The 21,915-nt window shown below is 55.2% G+C and overlaps 2 protein-coding genes across 3 annotated transcripts in view; one reads left to right on the top strand and one right to left on the bottom strand.

Annotated features, from left to right (window-relative positions):
* The window catches only part of SAMD14 (sterile alpha motif domain containing 14), a 16,075-nt gene extending 12,225 nt beyond the window's left edge, over window positions 1–3,850 (top strand). The window contains exons 5-10 of the mRNA XM_055576177.1: window positions 569–656; window positions 738–812; window positions 918–1,077; window positions 2,467–2,586; window positions 2,674–2,829; window positions 3,682–3,850. Coding sequence (XP_055432152.1) covers window positions 569–656; window positions 738–812; window positions 918–1,077; window positions 2,467–2,586; window positions 2,674–2,829; window positions 3,682–3,837 — 755 coding nt within the window. The 3' untranslated portion in view covers window positions 3,838–3,850. The remainder of the gene's footprint in view (window positions 1–568; window positions 657–737; window positions 813–917; window positions 1,078–2,466; window positions 2,587–2,673; window positions 2,830–3,681) is intronic.
* PDK2 (pyruvate dehydrogenase kinase 2) lies at window positions 3,145–21,915 on the bottom strand. Of its 2 annotated transcripts, XR_008712989.1 has the most exons (12): window positions 21,637–21,909; window positions 19,635–19,776; window positions 12,241–12,312; window positions 11,737–11,921; window positions 11,175–11,264; window positions 10,895–10,972; window positions 8,425–8,501; window positions 8,235–8,333; window positions 7,957–8,064; window positions 7,174–7,287; window positions 5,244–6,619; window positions 3,145–3,421 (listed from the first exon to the last, which is right to left on the bottom strand). XR_008712989.1 is itself a non-coding variant. In XM_055576178.1 (11 exons), exons 1-11 carry the CDS (start codon window positions 21,752–21,754, stop codon window positions 6,479–6,481), a joined length of 1,224 nt encoding a protein of 407 aa, XP_055432153.1. In that variant the 5' UTR covers window positions 21,755–21,915; the 3' UTR covers window positions 3,145–6,478. The 2 variants fall into 2 exon arrangements, 1 of the variants encoding a protein (XP_055432153.1); XM_055576178.1 differs by having other exon boundaries at window positions 3,145–6,619; window positions 21,637–21,915.

Raw genomic sequence — 21,915 nt, 5'->3', positions numbered from 1 at the left:
ATTAAATGTATAGGTAGGTACAAGGTGTATTGAGTGCTATTCGAGAAAGGGAACGCAGGGCGGAAGGACATTTATCAGGTTGAAAATATCCTGGGAGCAGTTAGGAGCCTCCTGCAAGGCTTCTTGAGGAAGTGACATGTGAGCCAAGATTAGAAGGTTGGTTACAAGTTGGCCAAGATAAAATTAACAGTAAAGAGTAGCGATCCCTACTTTCCAGAGTGGTTTATGGTTTGTATAAGGCTTTCATAAACATCTTATTCAGTTCAGTTCAGTCGCTCAGTCGTGTCCCACTCTTTCCAACCCCATGGACTGCAGCATGCCAGGCTTCCCTGTCCTTCACTATCTCATCCTATTAGGTCTCATGAAACAGGCATTGTTATTAGCCCCATATTTAAGATGCAGGAAGCTCAGAGAGGTAGTGACTTGTCCTAGGTCACACAGCTAGTGAAAGGCATTAGAGTAAGGTTGCCTGATTCTAAGTCAAGAGAATTTCTATCACCTTATTGGAAGTTGATAGAGGCAGACAAGCCACCACATAGGCTATTTCCTTCCTTTTCTTCCTTGAAAGATGACAGCCGGGATGCCAGCCCACCTGAGCCCGCCAGCCCTACCATTGGCCTGGATAAGAAGACTCGCCGAAAGTTCCTGGACCTGGGGTGAGTGACCAGAAACAAAGGCTTGGGGATTGGGTAGCACAATGGGCAGCACTGTTCCACTCCCCCTTGCCCTCCCCACAGGGTCACCTTACGCCGAGCATCCACTAGCAAGAGCCGGAAGGAGAAGGGCAGCAACCGTCTGTCCATGGGCAGCAGGTGAGAGGTACCCACAGCCCCTCAGCCACAGCTTCTGCCTGTAACTCCCCGTGGTTCCAGCCCTCTCCTCGGTGCCCGCACCCATGCAGCATATTCTCTCTGCAGGGAGTCGGTGGAGGGGTCCAGCAGGTCAGGGGGCTCCCCGTTCCTGCCCTTTTCCTGGTTCACAGACAGTGGCAAGGGCTCCGCATCTTCTGGCAGCACCACCTCCCCGTCCTGCTCCCCTAAACGCGAGGGTTTCAGCCCTAAGAAGTCAGCTTCTCAGGTGAGTCCATGGCCGTCTGGCCTCCATCCTGGCCCCCAGACTCAGGTGACATGAGGACATACTTCACCCTGGCTTGGGCCTGGATCCAGGCATTCCCGGAGTCCATCTGTCCATCCAAGGAGCCATTCGATGATCATTAATTCATCCAGTCTCTGAGTTCAGGCATTCACTTGTTCACTTGTTCGTATGCCAAGTGGTTCCTTTGTTGACTCATTCATTGCTGTCTCCATTCAACACATGTAACTGAGCATTATGATCCCCTAGTACACACTCAGCCTGAGGGCTCCTCTATTCCTGCTAACTCTTCTGCCTGGCTCAGTTCTGACTCCACATCCTGTATTAGGAGCTGGCCTACATGCGGTACAGTGAGGCTGGGGGGAACAGAGATGAATAGGACCGCAACCTAGCTGGTGCTTGGAAAGTTCACAACCCTGTGGGTGAAGTGAGACCAAGGAACAGAAGCAACAGTGAGCACCTATTTATGTTCAGGATTCTGTGGCCTACAAAGCTCCAAAAGCATTTTTGTTTACCCTCACAAAAGTTCAGTGAAGTAGGGAGGGCAGGCACACTTATCCCTATTGTGAAGTGAAGTGAAGTGAAAGTCAGTCGTGTCTGACTCTTTACGACCCCATGGTCTGTACAGTTCATGGAATTCCCTAGGCCAGAATCCTGGAGTGGGTAGCCATTCCCTTCTCCAGGGGATCTTCCCAACCCAGGGATTGAACCCAGGTCTCCCGCACGGGAGGCAGATTCTTTACCAGCTGAGCCACCAGGGAAGCTCATCTTGTACAGATGGGCAAATGCAGGCCGAGACTGAAGGGAATTGCCTACAGACTCAACTGGATTTAGATGCCAGGCTCTAATGACCCCCAGCCCTGTGCTTGTTCTGTGATTCTGTTCCTGTGTGCAGTCGGGTCAGAGAAGATCAGAAAACTGTACATTCAGGGGAGAAAGGGTCCCTCTCCCACATCCTCCCTCCCTTTCTTCCATTGTGCTGGGCCCTGGTGAACTGACACAGCCCAGACACTCGTATAGCTCAGAGTCCAGTGAAGACATGACATCTAACCAGGTTTTTATAAGCCAGGGTGCTGGAGGCCATGCTGAAGAGGCTCAAGTCAGGAACACCTGACCCAGCCTGGGGGAATCCTGGTCAGCTGTCAAGGAAGCGACAGCAGCGTGACCTCCATTCCCGCTAACTGCTCAGTTCTAGCCCTGCAGCCTTGCTCTGTGTGCCTGCCCAGCTCCTGGTTCACATCCAAGGGCCCTGAGAAACTCCTGGTGCCTGGTCCTGGACTTCAGCTCCATCTGAACAGGGATGGTAGGTTGTGGGTTGCTGCCTTGGTCTTGAGGTGAGCTCTCTCCTCAGCAGTATGCCCCCTTTCCATCTAGGAATCCACCCTGAGTGATGATTCCACACCCCCCAGCAGCAGCCCCAAGATCCCAAGTGGTCCCCGGCAGGCGGCCAAGTGTTCCTACCCCTACCACACTCTGTCCCAGTCTTCCGATGAGGTAAGCAGGCCCTTACCTCTGACACAGCCAGGTGTGTGGGCCACAGGGCACACCCTGCCCCCTCACTCTCCCTGGTCTCCACCCCAGTTTCTGGATGAGCCTCTTCCGACCGTCTACCACTGGACCAGTCAGCAAGTGGGCCAGTGGCTGCAGAGCCTCAACCTGGAGCAGTATGCTGCTGAGTTCGCTGCGCGGCAGGTAGATGGGCCGCAGTTACTGCAGCTGGATGGAAGCAAACTGAAGGTGGGTTGGGGTGGGGGGACCACCACCCAGTTGGATCCCTGAGGCAGCCTTCAAGGATTGGGATCCCCTCATCCTGACCTTTCCACTCCTTTTAAGACCACTGCCCTGACCTCTGACCTCTAGGCAAGATCCTTGATCTTTGCCCTCTAGCATGGATTCCCTCCCAGTCTTGACTCCAGTCCAATTCCTCAGTCTGACCTTCAAGCTCCAGCCAAAGTCTTCAGGTTGACCTCTGACCTTGAGGACTAGCCTATCATCTGACTCTTGACTCTAATGAGCCTCCCCGGTCATCTCATCTGAATTTTGGAGTCTTCATCTCTAAGACTAAAAATCTTGGAGGCTGGTGGTTGTGGGAGGCAAGTAGGGGGAGGGAGGGAGGGTGTCAGAGGTTGTGCTCTGATCTCTGTTCTGGGGGTTTCTGGCCGGTTTTGCGCCGTCTGCTTAGCTGCTTGGGGAAGCAGTGGTGAGGAGAGTCCCCCAGAAGTCTTTGGAACAGGGGCCTCAGCTACTGATGGGCTGTGTGACCTCGGACAGACTCGCTTCCCATCTCTGGCCTCATGGAATCTGGCAGGGTTATTTCAAGGCTGAAATCCTGAGTTGAGGGATGGGAGCCAAGGATTAGGGTGGGGAAGGGGCAAAGAGCCTGGAACCCTGCACCATTTACCCTCATCTCTCCTAGCCACTCCCATTCCAAATTTTTGCCCTGAGGGTCCTGATCCATCAGCAAGCTTGGGAGGTGGAGGCTGAGGGCTGGCAGAGCTCCAGCGAGAATACACCTGGGCCACAGAGAACCCTGGGCTTGGGTTGGCCAGGTGTGGGGCTCTTCACTTCACCGTTGGATCCCTCCCCCAGAGTCTGGGGCTCAGCAACTCGCATGATCGGGCGCTGGTGAAGCGGAAGTTGAAGGAGCTGGCGGCGGCCGCTGAGAAGGAGCGCAAGGCCCAGGAGAAGGCTGCACGGCAGCGTGAGAAGCTCCGGCGCAGGGAGCAGGAGGCCAAGAAGAGCTAGGGAGATGGGTGGGCAGGCACTGGCACCTGGCTTGGGAAGCTGCTGGGCTCTGCGGGCACAGGCCGCCTTAGGAGGCGGGGCCTGGGCATCAGGCTTGGGTTGGCCTGGCTCCATGCTCTCAGGAGGAACAGCCCTCTCACCCTGTCATCTGTCTGGACCCAGATCCCTCAGAAAGAGAGACCCAGGGGAGAGGACCCAGTAATAAATCCCCTTGCAAGGACTTTTTGGCACAAAGTTCCTGGGGGAAGTGGCAGATTATGGGCAGAGAGGCCAGGGCTGAAGCAAATCAGGGAGCCCAGAGGTGCCTGAGTGATTCTAACCCTGTTCCCTCAGGCCAAGGGGGTCCTGGGGCTGCCAGTGAACTAGGAGGCCTGCATACCTTCCAGAGGCCCTGGGCTCAGAGATATGGGTTTGAGCCTCTCTGCAGTAGCAGGTGGATAAAGTAGTTCCTTTCCAGCTCTCCCAGGTGACTGTGTCGAGAGAGCTCTGCAGGAGGCTGGTGGGCCTACAGCAAGTTGCACTCAAAGCAGACTCCCAGTCTGCACTCCTCAACAGGAGAGTAGAGAAAGCAGCATGATTACCCTGTCATCTTTGCAAGGGCTTTAGGAGAAGGAAGGGAGGGGTCTCAGTGGTAGGATGATGCCCCTGCAGGTCTGCCCCTCCTGAGGCCCACACAAAGCCTGGGTTTTGACCAACTCTCCAAGTTGGGCCCACTTCTGCTGCTCCTGCGGAGGCCACCTGGAACCTCTCTGAAGATGGCAAACTTGGGAACTGGTGGGGACAAATGACACCCCCATCAATGCCTAGATGGCCCTTAACTGGTGAATCCTCACCCCAGCCAGGCAGAGAGGCAAAATCTGGGAGGGCCCTGAAAGCTGCTAAATTGAAAAGGTTCATCAGCCCTCCCCAACCTGTCCTGGTTCTTATCAGAGCCTCCGTGGGCTCCAGACCTGGCAGACAGGAGGGGTGGGGCCCGCTCCCTGGGTGGGGGTGGAAGCCATCCCGGAGCCCAGGGAAGGTGTCTGTCCTTCTAGGGTGAGTGTGTCCAGTGTCCAGGCATGGTGCTGGCCAGCAGCTAGCCCAGCCTTTGCAGCACTGGCCAGAGTTAGCAGTAAGGTCAGAGGCCTTAGACTAGAAACCTCCCTTCACCTCCTCCCACCAGCATGGAGTAGCAGACAGGCCCCCATACACCCACTCCCCTCGCTCCAGCCCAAGGGCTGTGGCTGTGACCCCTGTTCTCTGGGTCTCAGTTCTTTTTTCCCTTCTGCTCTCTGTGCTGAGAGAGGGGCTTCAGAGGGGGGACTGGACATGGGGGCACTAGTACTACCTGGGCCCCAGAGGGGCTGGTGGGGAGGATGGAAAGCTCCCAAGTCCTTGAAGCCATGAGGAGCTATCTGGGTGCCCACCTGCATGTGAAGGGGGAGGCGGTACTTAGTTTCTTTCAATAAACGCTTATGATGTGCCAGCGGCCTTCCTGTTTGCCCCGGCCGGGGGTTGGGCTGGGCTCTGAGCGTGGCAGGGCCACAGGTGTGTCACTGGGTGCCGCCCTGTCAGGGATTCCGAACGGACGGCTGTGGCCACTGTTGTACTTGGCACGGCCCGGGTCTTGTCCCGAGCATGTCACGTGTTGCTCACGGGCACTGCAGTCCGCATACGTTTGTACAAGAGGCTCTGCCTCCGCCAGGAAAGCAGACGGGCCGCGGCCTCGTTCCAGCTCCTCTTTACTGTGGATGTCACTGTCGCCATCACAGCCGCTGGGAGGGGACACAGCTTTAGCCCCGTGTGCTGAGGGGAGGGTTAGGGGCTTTGGGGCTATAAAACTAGCTATATACACACAACATTCTAGGGAGAAAGCCACCCCAAGCACACGCATGTCCAGGCACAGTGGGAGTTGGGGTCCGGAGCTCACGAGGGACCGTGGGTGGTGGGTAGGTGTATGCACATGAGGGCATGCAGGGGAAGGGCTCGGGAGGTGGCAGAAACATTGCTGGGGTTACCTACAGGGACGAGAGGTTGGGTGGCTGACCTCTGTGTCCTCCCAGATAATTTGGCTTTAGGGGTGAGCCCCAGGTGAGAAACCCCTCCCTCCTACCTTTGACCTTAGAGAGGAGGGAGAGACTATAGGACCAGATTCCCAATCAGGGGTCCCCTCCCACTACCCCAGATGCGGCAGGCACCTGGCCCCTTCCCAACACTGACACCAGACCAGCACCAGGGTACCGGTATGGGCCAGGACAGTAAGGCAAGCAGGGGAGTCCACTCGGAAGGCCAGGGCTGTGGTGGGCGATGAGGGGGACCTAGGGCCCCTGGCAGAGAAGTGGCAGCTCTGGGCTCAGAAAGAAAGACTGCCATGGAAACCTATCTCTGGAACACCCCATCAGGATGGAGACATCCTCCAATCCTCAGGCGTTGCCCACAGAGACTGGACCCAGGGAGACCACCAAGGGGTCTCCATGGAGACAGAGATTGGCACTTAGGGGCCACCACAGACAGGTCACTGCAGTGATTTCCGAAGACAGAAGCTGGTCAACAGGGAGAGCCTCCTGCACCTGGGCGGGGTGGGGAATGGGGAGGGTCACCACGGTGGCCGGACCCAGCGACAGCAGTCCATTCTCCTGGGTGTAGGTGAGTGGCGTAGCTCCTAGCTGACACGGTACGTGGACGTGTTCTTGGGCTCCGTGCTGGGCACACACCAATCGCCGGCCTCCTGGATGGTCTGGTAGTGGCGCCAGGCTGACTTGTTGTAGACAGGCAGGCGCTCCACTGAGTCCGTGGACAGGGCCTGAGGGGCGTCAGGGTCAGCCTCTCCTGCTTTCCTGCACCTTGCCCACTCCCTGGCGGACCACCCTTGCCCAGCGGTGGGCTCCAGTGGCCACTAACTATGGCCCACATGTCAGTCCAGCCAGGTGCCACACTGGCTGAGATGACTAAACCAGAAAGACCCATGAAAGCGTCTGTCCCTTCTGTGGCTTGCTCCCGCCCGTTTAAAAAGGCTGTTCACTCAAAGGTCAGGGAGGGAGAGGGAGGAGGCAGGCTGTGTGACCTTGAAGGTCACCAGCTCTGGGCCTCCGTCGCCCCCTGAGCTGAATGAGTTCTCCATGCTTCCTCACAAGTCAAGGGTTCCCAGAACAGGGTCTCATTCATGTACCACAGACTCCCTGAACCTGCCTGCCAACTTAGGAGTGCCTGGTGGCTGGGGAACTATAGCTCTGCTCTGATTCTCAGTCTGAAATCAGGAAAAGATTGGAGGGATGGAAAAGAAACCTAAGAACAGGCCCGACCTGTCAGCAACCCACCCCTGCCCCTTAGGCGGGCTTTGCAGGCAGGGGCCCTCACCTTGAGATAGATGACAGCGTCGGTCCCAAAGCCCTCCATGGAGAAGAGCTGCAGGTCCCCCTGGAAGTACTTGGCATAGAGGCGGGAAATGGGGAGCCCATACCCGAAGCCAGCCTGCAAGGAGGTGGGAAGGGAGCGCGCTGAGACACTGGGCCTGGGCTCCCTGGAGCTGCAGAGACCTATATGCTGAGTGAGGATGGCTAAGCTTGGGTCGTACAGGAGGCTCCCAGCACCAGGGTGAGGAGGGGACAGGAGAGAGGGACAGCTCGGAGACAAGATGGGGACTGTAGGGAGGGGGAAATCAGTCCAGTGGGGGAGGAAGGCTGCAGGGCATGGTGGGGGTGGGGAGCAGCGAGCAGGGCAGGAGAGGAGGCTGGCCCTGGTAGTCAGGGGTCTGTGCAGGTCACTGGGCACCTCTTTGTCTCCATTTCCTACACTTAGCCCTGCCTATTCCACTGGGAATGGACATGGAGGTGCTGGTGAGCTGAATAATGCCAAGAGAGAGGTAGTTACTTGAGGAGAGAGAGGACAGGGAGAACTGAGGCAAGGTGACAGACAGACACCCACAGATAGGCAGGGAGGCACAGGCTGCAGGGAGGGAGGAGGAACAAGGAGGCCCAGACCCGGAAGAGCTGACCGACGTCACACACAGCCCTCGGGATGCAGGGACCACGGGAGGCAGGGAAGCGAGTGATGGGCACGTGTGACAGTTTGCTAAGAAGAGACCAGAAGACTGACAGGCATTCTTCAGGAGGTCGGGGAACTGGAGTGAAGCCAGCTCACCAGTGGGGTTCCCCCGGTGCCAGGCTGGGGCGTGGGGGCTGTGGAGTACATGTAACTGAAGAGTCGATCAATCTTCCTCAAGGGAACACCCCCACCTCGGTCACTCATCTGGGGGAGACAGGACATGTCAGGGTCTCTAGACCTCAGTTTTCTCCACACCCCACCCCTGCTCTTCTCAGGTCTTCCTCACCCCCAGCGTCTTCCCTAAGCCCATCTCCTGGCAGGAGGGAAGTCTCCATACCACTGCTCTCGGGCCCTCAAAGTCAAGGGTCACATACTTTGATGGAAAGGTCTTCCTCGCCCAAGGCCACCATGACCTTGACAGGTGGAAGAGTGACGCTGGATTCATGGCTTTCCACAGTTGCCCGCATGGCATTCTGCAGTGGAAAAGGTGGTAAGATACAGTGAGAACAGCCTAGACCAAACCACCCCCCACCCTCACAAAGGAACGTCCCCCAGTCTCCTCACCTTGAAGAGTTCAAAAAGCATGTGGTAGAGGTGGGAGGGGACATAGACCATGTGAATCGGCTGTTTGGAGTTGGATGCTGCCAGGGAAGTCCAGACCAAAGATCAGGAGATTGTCAAGAGGTCACCATTCAGCATTCATTCACCAGCACCTAACACCCAGCACTCAACCACCATCCATGGTCCATCCATCTGCTCCTTCGTTCATCCATCTATTCATTCATTCAGTGTCCATTCATCCATTTACCTCTCCATGTAATATCCATCCATCATAGTGTCTGTCCATCCATCCATCCAGTATCCACCCATTCATCAATCAATCCATTCAACATCCATTCATTCCTCTATCTACCCATCCAACCATCCAATTGTCTTCCAGTCTATTCATCTGTTCAAACGTCTATCTTTTCCATCTATCCATTCATTCAGAGTATAGATCCATCCTTCCATTCATCCACTGTTTATCCATTTGTTCATCATTTATCCACTCAAATAGTATCTATCTATCTATGCTATACCTAGCCTACTAGCATTCACCTTGATAGCAGAATCCCCTGGAGAGCTTTTCACCCAGGGGAGAGAGGAAGGGGCTACCCAGGTGATCCTGACACCAGCATCCTACTTCCTAAGAATCACTCTAACCTGGAGAGTTTCTTGGTTTTAGGGACTGAGTATCTTCCTGGTGCCTGGCACAGAGCTCTGTATGTAGCAGAAGCTAAATAAATGTGCAACGGATCAATGAATGAGGGAATCTGAGGCCCTGTGCTAGGCAAGCGGAGACAAAAAGTTGAATAAAATTCAGCCCTACCCTCTCAGAAATTCATGTCTAGACAGAGAAATGCACACCTCACTTTCACATCAGGTGTTGTACCCAGAGCTGTGTGCGAGGCTCTGGGCTTGACCCTGGGGATCCGGAAGTAAAGTGGCCTGTCTCTGCCCTTCGGTTTCTGCCCCCAAGTAATTTAAACAGCGCAATTTAGAGGTCCACCGGGGGCAGGCAGGGCCTAACTCCTCTCTGGGAGGTCTGGGGAGGCTTTGCAGAGGAGCTGGACTTGAACGGGCTCTTAAGGGAAGACTAGGATATGGGCAGTGTGACTTCCAGGCATAGAGGCATGGACGCCTCAGGTTTCTGGTGCACAGGCCAGAGTGGCTGAGCAGCAGGGGGAGGTGGGGAGGGGAGAGGTAACTTCCAGGTCTCTGGTCCTCCTCACCCCTCCACCTCCAAGGTGTTTATCCAGTTCACCCCCTTCTTTTCCTCTCTGCTGCCTTCCCCTCCCCTTGCCTAAACCTGCAGTGACCTCCTAACTGGTCTTCCTGGGTCCTCTCCTGTCTCCTCCAACCTCTAAATTAATCTTTAGAATGTTATTCAGATCCTGTCATCACTGTGCCTCAAACCTCCAGCGGTTTCTCAAAATCCCAGCTCCCGTCTGTAGCCCATGGGCCCTGCATGCCCAGCTTCTTTCTCCCGCCCCTCACCCCTTCAATCTCCTAACCCCACCACACTGGTCCTTCTGTTTCTCAACTACTCCATCCAAAGTAGGACCCTTGTAGCCATCCTCTGTGGCCATCATTCCCTTTCTTCTTTTAGTAATAGACGCCTGCCTCCCCCAAAGTTTTAACTAGCATATAACTGCCCAGCTGCTGCTGCTGCTGCTAAGCTGCTTCAGTTGTGTCCGACTCTGTGCAACCCCATAGATGGCAGCCCACCAGGCTCCCCCATCCCTGGGATTCTCCAGGCAGGAATTCTGGAGTGGGTTGCCATTTCCTCCTCCAATGCATGAAAGTGAAAAGTGAAAGTGAAGTCGCTCAGTCGTGTCCGACTCCTAGCAACCCCATGGACTACAGCCCACCAGGCTCCTCCGTCCATGGGATTTTTTAGGCAAGAGTACTGGAGTGGGGTGCCATTGCCTTCTCCGAACTGCCCAGCTAGAGACTAAATTCTCAGCCTCCTCTGCAGCTGGGAGACTCAGGAAAGTGGTGTGATCAACTCCCAGGCTCTGCCTTCCACATCCTCTTTCCCAAAACTTCACCAGGCTGCAACTGGGACGTTAAGGGGTATAGCTGGCTTTGGCCATTCTATCCCAGGGGCTAGCGAGAGGAAAACCTCTCAAATTAAGCATTTTTGGATCCGGGAGGACAGCCAAACTGACATCCCATCTAATACGCTGCTCCTACCCATGCCTGTCAGGATATCTCATTTTGTTTCCTTCCTGTCACATATCATGACCTGAAATTAGCTTGTTTATTATGCACTCACTGGCTAAAGGCCCCGTTCCCCAACCTCCCCAACACCAAGAATGTGACTCCATGGGAACAGGGACCTAGCCTGTTGTGTTTACTGCTTAATGAATATTTACTAAATTAATAATAATAATATAATAATAGCTCTGCTTCTCCCTCGTTTCCTGACTACTACATCACTTCCCTCTCCCATGTCCCCAGCCCTTAGACACACACAGCCTCATTCGCTCACCGTTGATCTCCTGGATCTCCAGGTCAGGAGAGGCCATGTAATACTTGTCACACAGGAGCTTGGCCATGTCGTAGGCATCTGAGAGAAGCAGAGGTCATCAGAGAATGGGGTGGCCTCCCCACAGCAGGCAATTCTCTTTGTATCAACGGTGGGTGCCACCAACATTAAACCCATGGGGATGTGGCCCCCACCCACTGGGGAATGGGTCACCCTCTGGCCAGGTAAACTTGGGGGTTCACTGGGGCTCCTCTGTGGGCCAGGCACAGTGAGGACGACTCACCCTTCACCACCTCAGAGACATTGCAGTTGGGGTCGATGCTGCCGATGTGTTTGGGGTGGGCAGGGTTGGTTCTGCCATCAAAGAGCAGGGCTACAGGCAGAAACGGTGGGCACAGTTGGCAGGGCCATGTGCCTCAGCGCTCCCTCCCTCTTCCCCTGGCTCTCCAGGACCCCACCTCTATTTCTAACACTTCTGACCCTAACACCCCCTCCCCACCCTCCTACCCTCTCTTCTCTGACCAGACCCTACAACCTCGAATCAGGCCAGTTTGGACCTTTGCAGGCCTGAAACATTCTTCTTCTCAGAAGTCTCGTTCCCACACATTCTACATTATATTTAATTCTTCTCTTTTGCTATACATTAAAATAATTTTTACCATCTTGTGTATTTAATGATTGGCTATGATTTCGCAACACTCATAGTTAATTCTCCTAGAATAAGAAACTCTGGAAAACCACCTGTTTCCTAGTGTAATGAGATTGTTATGAATACCACAGAAAGAAGTGACACAGTTCTGCTTTCTGTAAACCTCTGAACAGTGAATGGCCCTGCGCCCGCTCACTGTGCTGGTTGATGAGCATGCGGATGGAGATGCGGCTGAGGTAGAAGCGGTCCAGGAAGTACTGGATGTTCTGGTTGGAGACGGGGTCATCGCCATAGGTGTCCTTGTACTCCAGCACGCCCTGAGCCATTGTGGGCACCACGTCATTGTGGCGGTTCCGGATGGTGACCAGGGCGTCAGTGAACCTGCAAGCGGGGAGATGTTGGCTCTGGGACACCCTCAGTCTGCCCCGGCTCTGCCCTTCTCTTCACAGCGCCTTCACCCACTCGACTCTTCCCAGCCCACTCCTCCAGAAGGCCGTCCCACTGCCTGCCTGACAACCTGGGAGCTCCACAGGGTGGGTCCTGGGCTCCCCTCACCAGACACACCAGGCTTGAGGGCTGTCTCCCTGCTCACCCTGGATATCCCCAAGGACAGGGACATTTCCGTCATCCTACGGGCATTTCTGTCCCTGGGGCTGCGGGTCACACCTGCCCTCCCGCCCCTAGCCAGGGCCTCACTCACTGGCTCAGGGTCCGATGGTCCTCAGGGTCCTTGTCCAGGAACTCCATGATGTCCAGGAGACTCTGGACATACCTGTACAGGAGGGGAGGGGGCACCACCTTAGCTCAGGGCCAGGCCCCCATTTGTTGGTTCTCCGAGGGCCTTTGCTTTGCTGTCTTTGCTTTGCTGTCCTAGAACAGCAGTCTTCAAAGGGGCTTGGTGGCCACCCCACCCACAGGGCTCCTGGTGAGAAGACTGAGGCCCAGACTGGGGAGGGGCCTTGCCCAAGACCAGCAGTGACAGCAAGGCACTCCGCCTCGCCAGCCGTCATGGTGTCTGCCTGCAGGGTTGCTGCTGTATCCCATGGGCCAGCCCAGCGCTCTCACAGAGCAGGGCTTCAAGGAGACATCCTCACACGCTGACCCTGGACACCAGGAGCTGTCATCCTATTCCCAATTCCTAGGGAACTAGATTTTAAATGGTGGGTGGGAAAAACGAGGTGGGGGGGAGTTGGTGGGGACTGGGCATGCCCAGCTCTGACACGGGGTGGGGCTGGAGCCCACGGAGAGCCTAAAGGGGCCCAGATGCCGCCAAACTGGAGCCACTGCCCCCCCACCCCCCGCCCCGTCCCCACTGGGAGGCAGGGAGACACTGCTTTCCTACCAACGCCTCAGCCTACAGCAGTTCACTCTTGGGGAAGGCAGAGAGCTGAGCCTCTCTCTGGCAGAAACACTTCGGCGGGCAGGAAGGAGGGGCCACTAAGAGTCTGACCAGGGAGGGCCCTGGGGGCCTAACAGTCCCTCTTGAAGAGCTCCCACCATAGTCCAAAGTCCCCTGTACGCAGGGCTTTGACCTTAACAGTAAGAACAGCAGGAATGAGCCCCGTTTCACAGTCTCTGCAATTGAGGCCTGAGGCAGTTCCACAGCTGGGTGGTGAAGACAGGCCTCCAGCGCTCCTGCCACTATACAGTGTTGGCTGCTCCAAGAGGCTCAGCCCCCTGGTCGGTGGTTCTCTCTGCCTGGAGTGCCCTGCTCCCTTCACCTACTGCCACTCTCCCCTCTCTTGCTTAACCCAGCAGAGAAGACAGTCAAAGAGCTAGCTTTGAAGCTGGCTCTGCAAGTCCCAGGCTGGGCTTTTCCACTTTGAGCTGTGTGGCTCTGGGAAGTCATGGAACCTCTCTGGGCCTGAGTTTCCTTATCAGAGAAAGGGAGGGTATTGTACCTACTGCTATCACTGCTTTGTGGTGAGAATGAAATGTGGTAATTAACACAGTGCCTAGCAAATACTGAGCACTTTAAATGCTTGCTCTTGTTATGAACAGTGGCTCAGACACTGTCAACAGCTGAGTGCACCCTCTTAGTCCCCAGGTGGCACGTGACACACTCCTCCTGGTTACCCTGGGCACAGGCTCTGAATCACACCATGTTTGAATCTGTCACGCTCTGGACAGCCACGGAGAACAGATGGGGCTTTCCCAGCCCTGCTGCTGCTGCCTGCCTTCCCCACACAGGGCCCAGCACAGCGCCTGGCAGGAGGTGGCAGAGTCACTGGTAGGGGAGCCCAGAGAGCAGAGGTGATCAGCTCTCCCTGGAACCCCCTCACCATCCTCAGCGCCCCAGCAGAGAATTCCTGGAGAATAACAATAGCCGATGCTTGACCCAGCGACCATTAGTGCTCACCTGTGCTCAGAGTCCGGAGAAGGCCATGGCACCCCACTCCAGTACTCTTGCCTGGAAAATCCCATGGACGGAGGAGCCTGGTGGGCTGCAGTCCATGGGGTCGCTAAGAGTCGGACACGACTGAGCGACTTCACTTTCACGTTTCACTTTCATGCATTGGAGAAGGAAATGGCAACCCACTCCAGTGTTCTTGCCTGGAGAATCCCAGGGACGGGGGAGCCTGGGGGGCTGCCGTCTATGGGGTCGCACAGAGTTGGACACGACTGAAGTGACTTAGCAGCAGCAGTAGCAGTGCTCAGAGTCTATGCAGGGGCTTTCATCTCTGAGCATGTGCTATTTCCCCCTTTTACAGATAAGGAAATCAGCTCAGAGAGGGCAGATAATACGTTTGAGGTCACACAGTAAGCATTCACACTGGGATTCAAACCCAGGTCTGTCTGATGCCAAGTCTACACCACGTGGCCAAGTGCCCACTGTCTGTGTTGGTCCTGACAGTGATGCTGCTGATGTCCGTGGTGAGGGCGGCCAGTATCTACGGTGCTGGCCTTGTGCTAGGCTCTGCTCTGTGCTCCCCTAGTTTAACCTCCACAATGACTCTGTGGTGTGTATGCTACTGCTGGACCCATTTTACAGATGAGCAAGTCAACATGCAGAGCTGGAATGCTCTCTCACAGGCCTGTGTTACTCCAGATCCCTGGATCCCATGCCCAAGAGAAAGCTTCACGCTCATGTGACTCTTAGAGGGAGAGGGGATTTGAGAGGAGGATCTGCAAGTATGCAATGGTGGGAACAGATAGAGACAGGAGAGACAGGGGACCAGCTTGGGGGTAGGTGCCCAGGAACCCCTTCCCAAGGCCCAGGGGGCAAATAGAGAGGGAGGAGGTTGGAACTACGGGGCTCTGACCAGCTAGGCCAGGACTGGGGGTTGGTGACAGGATGAGCGCTCTCGCTGGTAGCCCCACCCCCCGTGGCTGCCTAATGAACCACCAAGGTGGGTAGCTTGAAGTAAAATAAAGGACACCAGGATGGACTGGCAGTGGGAGCGCCAGCTGGCAGGGCTCTGGAGAGAGCTGAAGCCTCATTCAGGCCTCAGTCTCCTGGACTGTGAAGCAGGGATTAGAATCTCTGCCCGCCTTCCTCTGGGGGACATTCCAGCAGGGGAGTGGTCCTGGGTGTACTCCAGGAAGGATGGATGACGAGAATTCTCCCAGGGGAACCATGACTGGGCCTGAAACCCCTCAAGAGTCTGGCAGGCCAGACCTCACCCGTGGTCCTGAAAAGGGAAAGATGTTGGGGAGGGAGTGATGCTGGCTCCAGGGCTGCCCACCCTGGACGGTCAGAGAAAGAGCTGGGCTTAGACACGGACAGTCTGGAGCAGTGATGCAGCGACAGATGCGTCACCTGCCCTGGGCCTGGCAGAACAGGCAGTGGGGCCAAGGTGAAGCACCAGGGAAGGCCTGGCCTGTCGACCTCAGCAGTAAGCAAGGCTGCCCAGGACTTCCTGGGTGACATCTGGAGTGTCCCCGCCTCCCCTCTACCAAGTCACGTGGAGGCCCCAGACCCTGCCTTCTGGGGCTTTCCAGCCAATCCAGAACCTTGGATTTGGCAGGGGGGAGGGGTGGGACTTGGCGGGAGGAGGGTGCACGTGTGTGCCTGTGTGAGTGTGTGTGGATGAGCCTGGGCTAGGGGTGTCGGAATGAGCATCTAGCAGAGGGGGAGGAGGCACGCACAGGCTTGTGCGGGCAGAGGAGTGGGGAGCCGGTGTGAATCTGGGTGCCTGTGGGTGTGTGTGCACACTCGTGTCCACAGCCGCTGGGGACCAGGGTGTGAACAAGACAAAGGCCCTGTGAGGAGGGGAGAGGTGGAGGCGTGTTGGTGTCTGGAAGCTGCCTGTGGAGGGGCGCTGGGCGCGGCCCTGAGCCAGGCTGACCCGGGTCCCATTGCTGACGGCGCTGCTCCCAGTCCCACTGTGTGAAGTGGGCCTCGCAGGAGCAGGAGCAGATTAGAGGAGGCGATGCTGGTGGCCGGCCTCCACTCTGAATACGTAAGTGACGGCTGAGGGATTCAATGGCAGGTTTTGGCTACGGCCCTGGGCCTGGTGCAGAGCAGGCCCTGGGTGCCCGGAACCAGTGAGGCGGTGATTCTTTTCAAGGGCAAAGATTACTGGGTCTGGTGTCCACACACCTTGCTGAGGCAAGGGAGGTTCATGAGAAGGTGCCATGGCACCCACTCTTACCCCCTTCCCATACTACACCCCTGCAAAGGCACTATTGGTCACGGGAGTGACTCACTGTCATTTGATTCTACTCTGCAACTCTCACTCAACCCTCCATTTCCCAGATACATCCCCAACTCCACGCCCTTTGTCAGCCTGTCACTCTCCCCAGCCAGATGTCAAGGTTACCCCTCTGGGCCCCCGCAACACTAGCCATCAAACAATCTCTGTAAAGAAAATCTACTTTCCCACTGACTTGCTTTGCTTAGAAATCTCTGACTCCTCCAGAACACGGCTCTCTCTCTTTCCTTTGTGAGCACAGCCTCCAGATCACACAGCCTGGGTTGGAATCCCGGCTCTACCACTTACTACCTGATGAGCTCAGACTAGTTTCTTAATCTCTCTGAACCTCAGTTTCTTCATCTACAAAACAGGGATGATAAAAAGGCCTACTTCGCAAGGTTGTTGTGAAGGGTCAATGAGTAAGGACAGGCTCAGAGCAGCTCCTGATCGCCAGCAGGCCTTCCAGGTGTGTCTGCCTCTGTCACTGTCGTCTGCCACTATGCCATGACTATACTCTTAAGAGAACCTCTGCCACAACACATTATCTTTGGCCAGAAGGTGTTGCTGCCAGAAGATCACAGACATCACTCGTGTGTAGAGTTCCGTGTACTTCCACATCCAGCAGTGGCATCTCACCCATTTTACAGATGAGGAAGCCGAGACTCAGAGGGGCCATGTGGTTGGCCAAACGTTAAGTTTGGCACAAAAGTCAAGCACAAAAGCCAAGCCTCAAAGTCAGGCATGCCGGTGCTATACCCAGGGCTTTCCTTTACCTTCCAGTCACCTCCAAAACAGGATCCCATGACCACAAGTGAGTCCAGTTGAAATAATCCATCAGGTTCGTTTAGAAATAGGAATTCCCCACTTGCCCACAGTGATTCCTGCCTAGAACCTCTCCCCAGCTGAGTAGAAACTCCATTAGCTGTTGCCACATGTTAAATATTGCCACCACTGTTACCGACAGCACGTGCGCAGGTCTTGTCCATTTCCAAAGGAAAGGTTTTACTGCTCACTCATCAGTCTCTGAGGCCAGTAGCCCTCTTGGCAAGCACTCTGGTAGGTTGTCCCCTTCCTCTCGTTAAACTGCCTACCTCCACCACCTCCATCATCCAAGCTGGCAAGGGGGTTCCTATGGAGAGGGAGGTCTGTCTCAGGAAGTCCTTCCTTCCCTCAGACCACAATCTCTCTTGCTGCGGTTGATGCCCACTCTCTGCAAACAGTCTCAGCAGGCTGTCTCTTCAGTGCGTCAGCACACTCGAGCAATACCTTGGCCTGCTCTCCTCTAAGTGAATCATCCACTGGGAAGCACTCCCTTTTGTCTCACTTCACTCTCTCCTGCTGGTCATTACTTCCCAGCTTTGAGAGAAGAACTAAGTCAGGCCAAGCCCCGACATGTGTAACTGATTTTCAAGAAGGGACTCCGGGACTTCCCTGATGGGCCAGTGGTTAAGAATCTGCCTTGCAATGCAAAGGACATGGGATCGATCCCTGGTCAGGGAACTAAGATCCCACATGCCACAGAGCAACTCAGCCTGTGTGCTACAACTACTGAGCCCTTGCACCACAAGTAGAGAATCCATGTGCCGTAATGAAAGATCCCCCATGACACGAGGAAGATCCCACGTGCCACAGCTCAGACCCAACACAGCACATAATAAATGAATAGTTTTTAAAAAAGAAGGGGCTCTATGGGCCTTGGGGGCATCACGGGCAATCAGCACCTCCCTGCCCTCCCTCCCCACGTCCCCTGACTCTTCAAGGAAACAAGTGTCCAAGGAGGGGCCCGAGAAGCCCTGCCCTGGAGTTAAGGACCAGCTGGAAAGGCAGCCAGGTCACTCAGCTGGACAGAGCCGGAGGAGGGCTGGAGAGAACAGATGGCACCTTCTGTCTCCTCCCCATGCCTTCCACGCTGCCCCATGGCAGGAAATGCCGGTTGGCTCGGAGGTCCTGGACCTCTAAGGGATAGGCCCCAGTGAGGGGTGACCTCATTGTGCCACATAAAAATCAGGCTCTGCCCTCTGTGCCCCCCATCCACCTTCATCACCTGCACTAACAGCGCCCTGTCCGTAAAGTGAGTGCTCGGATGCCCCACCCGGGCTCTCTCCTGCCTCCACACCTTTGCACAAGCAGTTCCTTTGGTCTGAATGCGCTACCCTCCTTTCTAGGTCAAAGTTCACTTAGGCAACCTATCAGGCCCAGTGACACGTCACCCCCTCTCTGCCTCCATTTCATCTTCTCCACAATGTTCTGATTCAACTGAAATTCACTGTGCACAGACCGTGTGCCTGGTCTTTCCTTACTTTATCCTCATTTAGTTAGAATAAGTCATTTGTAGCACATTCACGCACAGAAAAAAGCTGGAAGGGCATCAACAAAGGGCACTTACAAAACCTGAATGTTTGGTTAGAGGGTGGAGGGAAGTGGTTGACATTTTCTTTTATCTACTTTTCTGTGTTCTCCAAATGTCAAAGTGAGCAGCATGTCACACTTCTTCAGTGAGGGGAAGAAACCAATGTTATTTTAAAATAATCTTATTTTGCTTTGAATTTAAATAAAACAAACTCTTCAGTAGCTTACTGCTCCTGCCACTATGGAGCTCTTAAGTTTGCCCCTTTTATTCTCCCCATGAGATCATGGGCTCCTGAGGAGCAGCTTCTGCTGCTGTTTCCCTAACCTAATGCAGCACTGAGCTCCAAGTAGGTGTGGATGCCCCGAATCGAAAAGGAAACCACAGTGGTACCAGACCTGCCACAGCCAGAATAACAGGCAAAAGATTTCTGCACACATGCCACTGAAGATTAACCATGATTAGCTATTCACACACCCAGTTACAGAGCACATTTTTGTTTATTCTTCATGTGATTGGCCTTTGGTTAATGTCATTCAGTTTTTAATACTTATCTCTGGACAAACTTTTTGAGTAAATTTTACTAAGAATTTCTCTCTGCTGTTGCTGCTCTGTGCAATAAACTTTTGCTCTTTGCCCATCTAAAGCTCTTTGGGGTTGGTACTGTGCCATCCTTGTGTCTATTTGAGTGTTTTCCAACATCCAAAACAGGCTGATTTGTTTGGATTATACAATTTGAAGATCCACTTCTTCCTGTTTCCCACAAAGTTGCCCCAGCTAGATGTTATTATCCAATAGGTGCTAGAGTTTCAGGGTCAGGGCTGGTGGCAAATGCTGACATGAGCCTGATTTGGGTTTTGGTGTGAAAATGATGATTTCCTTTTCCAGAGAATGGAGAGTGGTGGGTATAGAGCTGTCTCAGAGACATGGAGGCTGGAAGCTTGATCTGAGTCCCTGCTATGGCCTAGGATTCCCACTTGACTGTGAGAACTCCCCTACCTCTCAAAGTCCCTGTGCCTCTCCTCTTTCCCCACCTCCTGCAAGGCTGCTGGGAGCATCGGGCATCTGACAGTGGAGTGGGAGGCATGGGGATCTAGCCAAGGGTCTCACCAGCTCTGTACCAGCTGCACCGAGGGTGTGCTCAGCACCCGGTCAGGAAGCAGGTTGATCTCCTTCATGATGTTGGCCAGGCGCACAGGCAGCTCCTGCCTGAGGAAAGTGAACGAGGTTTTCTCACAGGCATTGCTGGACCCTGGTGGGAGAGGGAAAGGTGAGCCTAAGAGTTACAAAGCACTGGAGCCAGAAGACCTCTTAGTGGTGGGGAAGGGGGTCAGGTCACTAAATACTTCATTTCCTGAAGGTTCAGAAGAGACAAGAAGACAAGGAGGCACAGGAAAAGGGGCCCCTCCTGACCCATGCAGTGTGGGGTCACCCCATGGTCACCCCATGCAGTGGCCGCCACACCACTCAGCCTAACCCTTAGGGAGGCTGTGGCCTTTCCCCACCTCCAGCTGAACCCTGCTTGCCTTCAACCACAGGGGACAGGGCCACCCTGGGCCCACTGGGTGCTGCCTCCAGCCCAAGTTATCTCACTTCTTCTCTTTCTTTCCCTCCTAGTAGACACTCACTTTGCGGGGCTTGATCTAGGTGGGCAGAGGAGCCTGGGAAACCCATCCTACCTTGAGATGAGCTCCCCCGGCTGAGGGAAGCTATGCCCAGACCACAGCAGCCATAGGGTCCCGGCATCATCTTGGCCGAGGTGGTCTTTATGTCCACAGTAGACTTGCCCCTACATTAATGCCCACCCACCTGAGAGGTAGACAGGGTCGGGGAACTAGGGCCCAAATACTTAGATTCTTGGTCTGGCTTGAAGATGAAGAGCAAGGAGAGGACTGAATGAGGTCATGGCCCAGAGTCAGGAGACCTGGTTCTAAGTCCAGGTTCTGCTTTTAACTCTGTCACCCAGGGCATGTCACTATCCCTCTGAAGACCTGTGTTACCCACTGAACTCCAAGTGGACCACTTGACTGTGAGTCCCTCCCTGCTGGGACAGTTCTGTTAACTGGGGTCCAGTCTGGACTAGACAACTGCTGGAGGCTGGGAGTGGGCTCAGGAAGCTTTCCTACATGGCGGGAGCTCAAATGTGGAGGGAAGCAGGTGAGCAAGTATCGGCAACAGATGCCCTGTGTCCTGGCTGCCACCTCCCTGCCTCCTCCCATCAGTGACGCAGCTGTAACCTGAGCCAGGCACTGTCTCCTCAACTCTTGAGAGACCTGGGCAACCCCTTCTAATCCCTAGCCGGCACCATAGAAATTCCGTGTGAACAGACACTGTCCAAACAACGCCTGTTTCAGTCACCGTGTTGGCACAGCCTTGCCACTCCCAGATCACTGGTGGTAGGAGACCCTGGCCCAGGAACCCAGGGGCAGCCAAGGATGGGTACAAGCTGTCTGACTCCATTTCATGGTGTCCTGGACCCCTACCCAGCTGGGAACAGACAGCAAGGCCACAGTAGATTTGATCTTCAAGTGTCCTTGTCCTCCAGGACAGCTGGGGGCCAGCTCTTTCAGTGGGGGGAGATGTACCAGTCAGGGCCTCTCTCCTGTTGACTCATTTGAAAGAGTCCCTCCTGCTAACAGACCCCCAGGGCAGGTCTCCTTCCCGATGGCTGCACCTCGCAATGCCCCCTAGTCACTCCCACAAAACCCCCCATTTCCTCTCTGACCTTTACTCTTAGAGTCGCCAGGACAATCCCCAGTAACCCTTCAGTGCCTGGATACACCCTCCTGCTTCAATGGCACTGACTCACTGCCCCTTCCTCTCCAAGACTCCTCACAAAACCCAGTAAGACACCGTGGACCCCCTCCTTCTCAGTGCCCCCACTTCCCCCTAACAGCCCAGTCTCTTCAGCCGGGGTGCCCTTAACCCTTTCAAGCCCAACCGGCCCCTACCTCCCCGTTAACTCTTTCCTGTCTGGACTCCTGCAAGAAAACCTTCCCTGTCACTCGGCCTCCCTTAGCCTCCGAGTTAACCCTTCATGACCAGGACTCCTTCACCCCTACTCCCGCCCCTCGCAGACCCCCGGTGCCAGCCGCCTCCCGCTCACTCGTACCGAAGTCCAAAAACTGCTTCATGGACAGCGGGGATGGGGAGAACTTGCTGAAGTGCTCGATGTATTTGGGTGCCCCTGCCAGGGACGCATTCTTCAGCAGCGCGCGGACCCAGCGCATGGCGATGGCGACCACTTCTAGGGCTCGGGTTCTGGACCCTGCGCGGGTAGCGCTTGCGCTCTGCTCACCCCAGCACGGCCCGGTGCCGCGGCGGCCGCCTCCTCCCCACCTCGACCCCGACTGGGCTCCGAGACCCGGCCAATTGGCTTGTTGCGGCGCCC

This window comes from Bubalus kerabau, chromosome 4, assembly GCF_029407905.1.
Source record: "Bubalus kerabau isolate K-KA32 ecotype Philippines breed swamp buffalo chromosome 4, PCC_UOA_SB_1v2, whole genome shotgun sequence".
NCBI classification, from domain to species: Eukaryota; Metazoa; Chordata; class Mammalia; order Artiodactyla; family Bovidae; genus Bubalus; species Bubalus kerabau.
Note: the sequence above shows the minus strand (reverse complement) of the source record. Positions and strands in the feature narration are given on the sequence as shown.

Excerpts from the sequence above, each read along its gene's own strand:
- PDK2 (XM_055576178.1), bottom strand. The coding sequence starts at position 21,754 with ATGCGCTGGGTCCGCGCGCTGCTGAAGAATGCGTCCCTGGCAGGGGCA. Across the intron at positions 11,922-12,240 it reads GACCATCGGACCCTGAGCCA|GTTCACTGACGCCCTGGTCA; the intron begins GTGAGTGAGGCC and ends CCCCGCTTGCAG. Across the intron at positions 8,502-10,894 it reads GGAGATCCAGGAGATCAACG|CATCCAACTCCAAACAGCCG; the intron begins GTGAGCGAATGA and ends CTTCCCTGGCAG.